Source organism: Triticum urartu, chromosome 6, assembly GCF_003073215.2.
Source record: "Triticum urartu cultivar G1812 chromosome 6, Tu2.1, whole genome shotgun sequence".
In the NCBI taxonomy this organism is placed as follows: domain Eukaryota; kingdom Viridiplantae; phylum Streptophyta; class Magnoliopsida; order Poales; family Poaceae; genus Triticum; species Triticum urartu.
Window position 1 is genome coordinate 518,095,347 of NC_053027.1, and position 10,954 is coordinate 518,106,300.

The 10,954-nt window shown below is 46.3% G+C and overlaps 2 protein-coding genes across 2 annotated transcripts; one reads left to right on the forward strand and one right to left on the reverse strand.

The window, feature by feature from the left end:
* On the forward strand, positions 1-467 carry LOC125512589 (the record flags this gene model as incomplete). The annotated part of the gene is given in 1 exon segment (XM_048677681.1): positions 1-467. A coding segment is annotated over 1 exon segment (213 nt), but the record flags the coding sequence as incomplete, so codon positions are not given.
* A 1,702-nt stretch (positions 468-2,169) lies between these two features.
* Positions 2,170-4,697, reverse strand: LOC125514759 (F-box/LRR-repeat protein 14-like). Its single transcript, XM_048680114.1, has 2 exons — positions 4,501-4,697; positions 2,170-3,760 (listed from the first exon to the last, which is right to left on the reverse strand). Exon 2 carries the CDS (start codon positions 3,709-3,711, stop codon positions 2,233-2,235), a length of 1,479 nt encoding a protein of 492 aa, XP_048536071.1. The 5' UTR covers positions 3,712-3,760; positions 4,501-4,697; the 3' UTR covers positions 2,170-2,232.
* Positions 4,698-10,954: the final 6,257 nt, after the last annotated feature.

Sequence of the window (10,954 nt, forward strand, 5' to 3'; positions counted from 1 at the left end):
TACTCGTCGCCGTCGTCGTCGTCGCTGCTGGCGGCCCCGGCGCCGGTGGTGTCGTGGGAGCAGCAGCCGCCCTGGTACGACCAGCGGCAGCGGGACGGCGGCGCGTCGTCGCCGTGGGGCGTGGCGCTGGCGCTGGCGCTCGTCCTGCTGCTCATCTCCTACCAGTCGTGCTTCCAGTACTGGTGGTCCCCGGTCGTCCGCCGCCGGCGCTGAGCTCCGTCGATCGGATCGGATCGGATCGTTCGCGCGCGCGCAGCTAGAACTAGGCACAGCATTTGGTCACGTATTATATTTCTTCAGAGGGAGTATACTAGGCAAGAAAATTATCGGCAATTGGCAGAGCAGGATTTTGCTGTCTAAACCGTCAGATGTCTTAGCCGTCAGAAAACTATCACCAGTATTGGGAGGATGTAAACTGTTGTGATATAGTACTATAAATAATAATAATAAAGAGCAGAATTCTTGCATTTCGCAGTTATCAAATTATTTCGGTCTTTTAGCTGACAAATTGCTCTCCAACCTAGGAAATGCTACTCGAACTGTAATGTATCATGTATGCATATTAATTTGGTTCTCTATGAGGCATGCCCCATCTGCTTATGTCCAGAGTGGAAATTCAGAATTTCAGACATGGATGTCGCAAGAGAAAGTGCAGTTCAGGCCAACAAAAACTGGAGCGAAATCACTCCTTCTCTGAACATACACTGAGTCTTTTAAAACCACGAACCCTTGCAAAGAATATAAGAACCAAACCGGTTAACCAAAGTACTACTTTGAGTACTTTTAAACGACGAATCTTTGAATGCATTTTCTCTCCCGAAAAGGAAGCAAAGTACAATATGTTAATAGCAAACACCGATCGCTTTAGGTTTGATTTTGCTGCCAGTTAACTAATCGAAATTGATCCGTGAAGAACGTGGAAACGCTGCACGAAAGAAAGCAAGCAAGAAAGAAAGAGAAATGCAATGCAGGACAGGGTAGGAATCGCATTCCTGGCTTTTGGCCATGATAGTATACAGATAGAACCCGGCGATCGTCTTTCTTCTCTTTCGGCCGGTGATGGACGAGTAAAAGCACCTTTCTGCGCTACTAGATGACCGTGTGGGGGCGAGTACCTAAAACCAAAAGCAACCGCCCCCAAGTATTCCAGATTCTTGTCACCCTCTGTATGTGACATTTCTTGGCTCCCCTTCCCTTCCTAGCGACCGGAATCGATTTCATGGAGGAGTTCCTCTTTCTTTCAGTGGCACCTTCGGATTTTTATTAAATGTGCTCCAGATTTTTCTGCATTCCATTATTAGGCACAAAGCATAAACAAGGGACAAAAGAGTCTCTGATAACAAAAGCAGCAGCCAAGATTACAAAGATGATTATAAATCTTAAAAAAAGCAAGACTACGTGATGACCAGACAATATTACAATAACACGTGCATTTTCAAGCAGCCAATAGATCCTGGCATTCTTTCAAAATCCGAACCCCATCACAGCTATAAAACAAAATTAAAGGGTGCCATGTTTTGAGATCTCAGGGCAAGGAGGAGACCTTACAAACAGAAACAACGCAAAGGTGCACATAGAAGCAGAAGCATGTTCGGACTCATCAGAAGAAGAAATCTGGAGTGCAGGAACTCATCAGAAGAGAAAATGACAGATACAGCTTCAATCTCCGAAGTGAAGGCTAAAGGATAAACCCAACAATGATTGGTGTGTCTGCTATCCTTTCCTTTTGGCTAGGGCTAGAAAAAAAGCTCGAATCTCATGAGCTAAACGAGTAGCTCGTGACTCGGCTCGAATCGACTCGAACTCGAAGAATAACGAGTTGAGCCAAGCTTTAGTTTAAGATCGTTTATAGACCAAGTTAAACGAGCCAATCTCACGAGTACTCGTGTAACTCGTTAGGCTTGGTACAAAAGATCAGTCACTCTCAATACAAAAAAAGATCAGCCACTCAGCACCCTATGTCCTAGACGCACAACACAAGGCCTAGCTGTTGAAGGCCCAACCGCCTAGGAGACTCATGCATTACAAGGAAATTATTATTGTTAGTGATATATATATGTTTAATATATACACAATCATTTTTATAATATTTGAGGGTTTTATGTTCATATTTTTAACGAGCTTAACAAGCTAAACGAGCCAGCTCGTGAGTTATACGAGTCAAGCCAATCTTGAATTTGAGCTTGTTATAATAATGAGTTGAGTCAAGCTAGCTCGTTAATGAAACGAGCTCTAGCGAGTCGAGCCGAGCTTGCTCGACTCGGCTCGAATTCCAGCCCTACTTTTGGCGATCATTCCTTTTAGGCTGTCATGGCTTTCAGCCTCCGCAGAGTAATGAACTGATTTGGCAGCTCTCTGCGCGCCTTCCTGAGAGATCCGGCGGCAGCTTATAACGGTCAGCCACTCCAGCTTCTGTGCACGTGCCAAGGCAGCCATTCCATCATCTGTCACTCTCTTACATTTGCGGAGCGTGAGACTGCTCAAGCGAGGAGCCTGTATAATCAAGTTCATACCAGCATCAGTTATAGACCTGCAATCCACGAGCTCGAGCTTCTCCAGAAACTGTGAGGATGAGAGGCCCTTCATCCCCTCGTCATAAAAAATGCTGGCACCATTTAGAACAAGAGCACGAATCGGACATGATTGGATGAGCGTTACAATACCCTCTTGTGTGAAGCCTATTTCAGTAGGATAAATGGGATCGCAAAATGTGAAGGTGAGCTCAATAACCTGAAGCATAGGGCAGCTAAGAGCTAGAGCCTTAAGGCTAGCATCAGTCAATGGCGTCCTAAACTCACCATCTTCACATCGCAGAGGCATGAGACGAAGTGAGATGGTTTTAAGGTTGCTGCACCTCTGGAATAGTGCAATCATCTCATTCTCATTTAGACCAATAACATACTCCAGGTAAAGTGTCTCCAATGCTTTGCACTTCCCCAAGAGAAAACGAAGTCCAATTTCTGGCTCAGTTATTATATGAGCCAGCCTAAGATCCTTCAGATTATCACAGCAGATGTCATAGCTATATGGGTAGCCAGACACGTAGGAGGGATCACGGGCCCCTGGCACCCAGTAATTTCCATTAATCTCGAACTCAAACTTTTGGAGATTCAACCATCCTGGGCCAAACTTTAAGAGGTCATACTGGCTGATACCATCGCAATCCTTTACAACAAGTTCCCCCAGTGATCCATACCTCCTAAGGTACTCCAGCCACTCCCCGCTGTCTACTGCTGTACAGTCAACAAGGTGGAGAACCAAAAGATACCTGCAACCAACCGCCACCCGAAGAATCCCAGTAGAAGTGACTGCTGGTGCATGGTTCAGCCTGAGGGACCTCAATTTTTTGCACTCAGCTAGATAACCTAGACCAGTGTCATCGATGTTTGAGCAGAAGCTTAAAGCAAGATCGGACAGCAAGGAGCAGTGAGATGATAAAACAAGTAGGCCTTGGTTGTTCAACTGGTCCACGTTACTGGACTTCGACCCAGAGTAATTGATCTCTACTTTTGCCAAATTGGGGAACCGGGAAAACAGCGATACCAAGGCTTCTGTTGAAGGATTGAGTCCACAGCCAACACGGATAGCAACCCTGTGCTCCGCCTCGATGGTGGAGAGCTGCTTCGACACGAGGGAAAGAGAATTAAGATCACTTGTCTTGGTAATCCTCTTGACGATCTCTCCAAGCAGTGGCTCTGGGAGACCCTCCATCGAGTATCTCAGCTGCACAACTTGGGCAGTCTCAAGACCCGGCTTGGCGCTGAAACAAAGATTCTATTATCAGAATGGAACATAACAAGATAACCAATTAACGGCTGTAAGAACAAATGTAAAAGGGAACATCAGTGAAATATCAAACTTTTCTTGTACTAGTTTGAAAGATTCATGTGCATATCAAACAAGATAACCAATTAACAGCTGTACTAGTTTGAAAGATTCATGTGCATATCAAACAAGATAACCAATTAACAGCTGTACTAGTTTGAAAGATTCATGTGCTTATCTACACAGTGAACAGTAACCAACTGGCTGCAGGCTAAAATTTATAAGGAACAGGAAAACGCTGCAAGGAAAAATTAACCAAACGACCTAATCATATGAAATCGCTGCTCGGTGGGGGATTTTCTAACAGTACACCAATTAGAACAACTAGTCCACGAGATCATCGGACATCCACCTCCTGAATTTAACACACGTATCTGGAAGGACCCAACCAATCAGATTTAGAGAGCGATTTCCAGACACTCCAGAACGGGTTTTACCACAAATAAATAAATAAATAAATAAACCGGGCTATTTCCTCTAGAGTTTCACAGATATTCCAGACCCAAACGCGGTGGGCTAACTGCATCAGCAGAGCCAAGTACACGGTGGAAGAACGGAGAGCACGCAGTCATCGCGGAACGGGATCAACAGAGCTCGGGTGGAAGAATCGACGTCGCCTCGGCTGGCTCAACCAATGCTGCTCGAGAAGGGAAGGGGATGGATCCAAATGCGTACCTCGGAGGAGCCGACGAACCGGGAAGGGGGGCGCCGGCCGGGAGGGGGGAGCTGGGCGGAAACGGCGGCGACCGGGGTTTGGAATGGGTGGGGAAACCTCCGCGGCGAGGTCAGACGGCGAAACCCTCGCCTTCTTCAGCGGCGTGAGTCGCTTTTGAGCGCCGGCCTCACAGCACCAACAAAGTTTTTTTTTTCGAGACAAAGCACCAACAAAGGTGACTTGGGCTTGGCCCGACTTGGTGATAATGTCACGTGATGTTGTTTCTTTTTTTTTGGACAAAGAAATGGCGCCTTAGGCGCCTATGCATTAATCTGAAGAACAAGTTACAACCATGGTTTTACAATGTCGGATGTTCAGATTGCCTAGCTTCAGAAGCATAGGACAGTGATCAACCGAGTGGGATCTACTTTTACAAACCATTGTAGGACTAGTATTTGATTCTGAGAAGTATGATCTAGCCGCATTGTTGTGAGCCCTACTATTAAGCTCCCTGGGAATGTGTCTAACGTTTATCTGAGCCTTGCTAGTAGAGCTAAAGAAATTTGCCAGTTGGCTTCTAATCTCCCAATGACCAGGGCATTTAAGGATATCTCGTGCTTGTGCAGCCTGGGCTAAAACTTGATTATCCGTGAAGAAGATGGTGTCTCCTATTGTGATTGTATTGATCACTTGGGCAGCTACTTGAAGTGTCGTAGCTTCTGCTTGGAGAGGCGATGCGATTTGTTCCTCGGATAAACGAATACTGATATTGACCTCTTGATATTTTGCAGCCATCTGTATGAAAATTCCTATGCCTGTGGTGTTTTGTGTATCAGGTTTTCATGTTGTATCCGTAAAGACTTTGCAATTTCTAGCCTGGCTCATATCCAGAAGATTTGACTGTAGTGTCAACAGAATTTCGGGATGTGTTTGAAACTCCAACTGGCCTGCCCCCACCAGTGTTGGTGTCGACGGAAAATAGACAAGTGGCCCTGGGTCTCACTGTGCAGAGTCAAAGGGTGTAAGCATGGTGGTGTGCCTGACTATGGGTCCAGCTAGTAGCGTGTACTGGTGATGTGGTTATATTATAGCTACAGACTGTAGAGAGGGAATAATGTTGAATGAATAGTAACTGAACCTCATCTCTTCCGTGTTCTTCTTCTTCTTCTCTGGTTTTCCCCTTTTTCTCATCATGTTCTTTCCGATCCCCTCTCAGACCCTACTCGTTGATTCGTGAGACTAGCCAGGGCCTCACAATTGGTATCAGCAGCCTCGAATCAGCGTTCGCTGCGCTCACATCCTCTTGATTCGGCGGTAAAATTCCACCACGAAGGGTGCGGATTTTGTTTCTGCAAAATTCGCGCAAAATCCCAAGTGGGGTTCGACGAATTCGGAGCGAGTCACGATGACATTGTCGAAGCAGCCGCTGCCGTCGGCGCAGACCAATTTGGTGCTCACAGCCATGGGGGAAAACATTGAGACCATCCAGGCGGTGCTTACCTCTATGCTCACCAAGCTTGAGGCGATGGATCTTCGGATCTCGAATTTGGGGAAACAGATGGAAGATACGCAGGAGCACGTCGATGCCATCCGCCATCGGCAAGCAGAGATCGGCGTGGTACCTGCGGGATCGGGCGTCATCGAGCAAGGTGCAACACCCACTTCTTGCCCTGCCCCTTGGCTCGCTAACCTTCAACCGCCCTTGCTCGGGAACCCGGGCAACGGTCGGGTGTTTGTCACAGCACCACCTTCCCCTACGGAGCAGTCGCCACCTCAGGCACCAGCGTCGGCACCTCGTCAGGATCATCGCTCAGTCCGCGAGCACGCCCCTGAGCAACATCGGGAGTTTGCACCGGAACGAGATCGAGCTCATTTCGTCAAGCCACCCAAGCACCATTTTCCTCGTTTCAATGGTGAGAATCCTAGGCTGTGGATCGATTTGGCCCGCACTTACTTTGATATGTATCAAGTGCATGTGCATCAGTGGGTGTCAACTGCTACACTGTATCTCGATGGACATGCGGCGCTGTGGTGGCAACCGTTCAAACGTCATCGTCGTCTGTGGCCGTGGGACGATTTTGCTTTGGAAATTGAATCGAGATTTGGGAAAGGAGAGTTTGAAACACATATGACACATCTCTTACAGCTAAAACAAACCAATACAGTGACAAAGTATAAGGCTCTGTTTGAGACTGCTATGTATCATCTGATAGCTTTGGATCCTTCTTTGAACTCCAGGTTTTTCATATCTCAGTTTGTTCTAGGACTGAAGGATGAGATCAGGGCTGTTGTTCGATTACAAGCACCTACAAGTGTCACTCGAGCAGTGTGTTTGGCCAAGATTCAGGAGGAGGAAATAGAATTGCAGCGACCACGGTTCCGATTTCCTTGTCAGATTCAACAACAACCAACCCAATCTGCCATTGCTTCAGTTCCACCAGTTCCCATAAAGAACACGGACGACTTTGGTCGTGAGCGACAATTACGGGATTTCCGACGAGCCAATGGTTTGTGTTTTCGTTGTGGTGATAAGTACAGCAAGGAGCATCAGTGCAAGAAACCGATGCAATTACTGACAATACAGTTGGGTGAATTCGATGAGGTTTTAAACGAAGATGCAGTACAGGCTTTGGAGTTACTAACTGAACCTGCAAACCTGCAGTGATGTCAGATTTCAGCCCACGTTGTTTCAGGAGCCGACAATACAGAAACCATTCGCATAAGAGCATTGGTGGGAAACCAAGTCATGTTAGCACTCGTGGACTCAGGCAGTAGTCACAGTTTCGTGGATGAAAATTTTGCCAAGTGCGCTTCGTTGGATTTGGTCGTTGTGCCAGCAGTGAAAGTCACAGTTGCAAATGGTCAAGCTATGAATCCAAGTTTCAAACCCCTAATCTGACTTGGTGGGCACAAGGTCACACTTTTGTTATACCAACGAGAGTGCTACAACTGGGGGCCTATGATGTAGTGCTGGGAATGGACTGGCTTAAGTGTCACAGTCTGATTACTTGTGATTGGGAGGGAAAATCCTTACAGTTTGCACATGGTGATACTATTATTTCTCTTCAAGGTGTTCAGCCTGTTTCTACTCTGCAATTGCAAGCCATATCAGTAGAGCAATTGGACAAAGCTCTGCATGGCAATGATATTTGGGCTATGGCTGTGGTTGATCCTTCTTCAGGTGATGTTGTTTCTACGCTTGGCTCATATCCAGAAGATTTGACTGCAATGTTAACAAAATTCCGGGATGTGTTTGAAACTCCAACTGGCCTGCCTCCACATCGAGTGTATGATCATGCGATCACCTTGTAAGTGGGTCATAACCCTCCTAACTCTCGCCCTTACCGATATTCGCCACAACAGAAGGATGGGATTGAACAACAGGTGGCAGAGATGATCAAGGCAGGAATTGTGAAACCTAGTATGAGCCCGTATGCATCGCCAATACTTCTAGTTAAGAAAAAAGATGGCAGCTGTCGTTTCTGTGTGGAGTACTGCAAACTCAACGCCATCGCTGTGAAGAACAAAATCCCTCTTCCTATGGTCGACGAATTACTCGATGAATTGGCAGGATCAAAAAATTTCTCCAAGCTTGATCTCAGGGCAGGTTATCATCAAATCCGTATGCATGAACCAGATGAGGAGAAGACTGCATTCAAGACACATTCAGGACACTTCCAATTTCGTGTTATGCTGTTTGGGGTGACCAATGGACCACCAACATTTCAGTGCTTAATGAACAACATTTTTGCTCCATCTAATCGCAAGTATGTCATCATGTTTCTGGACGACATTCTAGTGTTCAGTACCACTTGGGAGGAACATTTGGAGCATCTCCGCTCGGTACTGCAGACCTTGCGTGAGCATTAGTTGTTCGTGAAGCTTTCCAAATGCTCTTTTGCTCAGACTGAAATTCGATATTTGGGTCATGTAATTTCTTCCGAAGGAGTGGCTACAGATTCATAGAAGACTATGGCGATGGAACAGTGGCCTCAACCTACCAACGCTACTGAATTGCGTGGGTTCCTTGGGTTGACCGGGTACTACCGCAAGTTTGTCCGAAATTATGGTACTCTGGCCAAGCCCTTGACTCAATTGCTGACCAAGAAGGGTTTTGCTTGGACAGAGCAAGCCACTGTAGCTTTTCAGAAATTGAAAACAACTATGACTAGTACTCCTGTATTAGCTCTACCGGATTTCGGTCAATCTTTTGCCGTCGAAATGGATGCTTCTTCTACAGGAATTGGAGCCATACTTTCATAGAATAACCATCCTATTGCTTATCGGAGCAGGGCTTTGGGTGTGGCCAATCAAAAGTTGTCTGTCTATGAGAAGGAATTCTTGGCTGTCATTATGGCCATTGACAAGTGGCGCCCTTACCTTTAGAGGGGTCCCTTCACTATCATTACAGACCATTGAAGCCTCTGTCATTTACGGGATCAACAACTCACTATTGATCTTAAGCGCAAGACCATGTCTAAGATGATGGGCCTTCAATTTCAGTTTAAATATCGCAAAGGCTCGGAGAACAATGCCGCAGATGCATTATCTCGTGTGGGTCATTTGTACACAATCACAGCAGTCTCGACTTGCCAAACAATGTGGATGCAGGAGGTTATGAATTCCTATCAAACTGATCAATCAGCTCTGGACCGATTGGCTCGTCTGGTAGTGCATAGTCCGAATGAACACGGTTACTCACTTGATCAAGGACTGATTAAATATCAAGGACGTCTGTGGCTTGGTAATAATTCTGCGCTCCCTGTTCAAGAATTCATCCGATTAACCAGTTAACTTGCCGATTAATCCCTACTCATAGGGTCACCGAGTAGCCGATAAACCGAAAAATCGTCCGATTAATTGATTAAATGGCCGATTAACTTGCCGATTAGCCGATTAATCCCCTACTCGCTAGCCAACCGAGCAGCTACCAGTTAACGATTTCCTCAACAATGTCTGCGCTGCAAACAAAAATCATCAGTGCTTCGCATTGAAGCGTTGTCGGGGGTCACTCAAGCATCGGGGCTACTTATTACCGCGTGTCCAAATTATTCCAATTGTCGGGCATGAAACAACAAGTCGAGGACTGGGTGAAATCAGTGTCAAGTTTGTCAGCAAGCAAAACATGAGGGCACGCATCCGGGTGGTCTGCTGCAGCCCTTGCCAGTGCCTACGCGTCCTTGGAAGGACATTACCATGGATTTCATAGATGGGCTTCCGAAATCAGAAGGATTTGAGGTAATCCTAGTGGTGGTGGATCGACTCACCAAATATGCTCACTTCTTTCCTCTGAAACACCCCTATACAGCTCAGTCTGTAGCCACGGCTTTCATTGATAATGTGGTTCGCCTTCATGGAGTTCCAGCATCTATTGTTTCCGACCGAGATAAGGTGTTTACCAGTTCTTTTTGGAGGAAGCTCTTCAAGGAGATAGGCACCAAGTTATGCTACTCGACGGCCTATCATCCCCAAATGGACGGGCAAACGGAGTGTGTTAACCAGTGCTTAGAACAGTATCTACGTTGTGCCGTTCATGACAGCCCGACAAGGTGGAAACGCTGGTTACCAATGGGAGAGTTTTGGTATAATTCCTCTTACCACATGTTGCTTGGCAGCACTCCTTTTAAGGCATTATATGGCATTGATCCTAATATTGATACTATGTCGATTGACACTGGAGCTTTATCTGCTTCCTTGGCAGAGCTAGCAGTAGACCGTGAAGATTTTTTGGCTCTGTTACGTGACCATCTCTTATGTGCTCAGCAGAGAATTAAGTCACAGGCTGATAAGCATCGTATGGATAGGGAATTTGTTGTTGGCGAGGAAGTTCTGCTCAAACTCCAACCTTATGCACAATCTTCGATGGTCAACCGCCCGTCACAAGCTCGCAATGAAGTTCTTTGGTCCATTTCGTGTCACTGAAAGAATTGGTGCTACTGCTTATCGTTTGGATCTTCCGGCTGCTAGCCTCATACATCCCGTCTTTCATGTTTCCCAATTGAAGCCATTTACTGCAAACTACTCTCCAGTGTTTGCAGACTTGCTCGAGCCACCAGATTTGTCCGCTGTTACATTGCAGCCCAAAGCGATTCTCGAACGACGCATGGTAAAGAAAGTTAACTCAGCAATCCCTCAGATCAAAGGTTCATGGCATGGCATTGCTGCAGATCATACAACCCGGGAAGATTATTATGTTCTTCAGGCTCGTTTTCCGATGGCTTCACTGTTGGAGGAGTCTGCATCTCAGGGGGGGAGTGTCACGTCCCCACCAGTGTTGGTGTCGACGGACAGCAGACAAGTGGCCCCGGGTCTCACTGTGCAAAGGGTGAAAGCGTGGTGGTGTGCCTGACTATGGGTTGATACGTCTCCAACGTATCTATAATTTTTAATTGTTTCATGCTATATTATATTTTGTTTTGGATGTTTAATGGGCTTTATTATACACTTTTATATTATTTTTGGGACTAACCTATT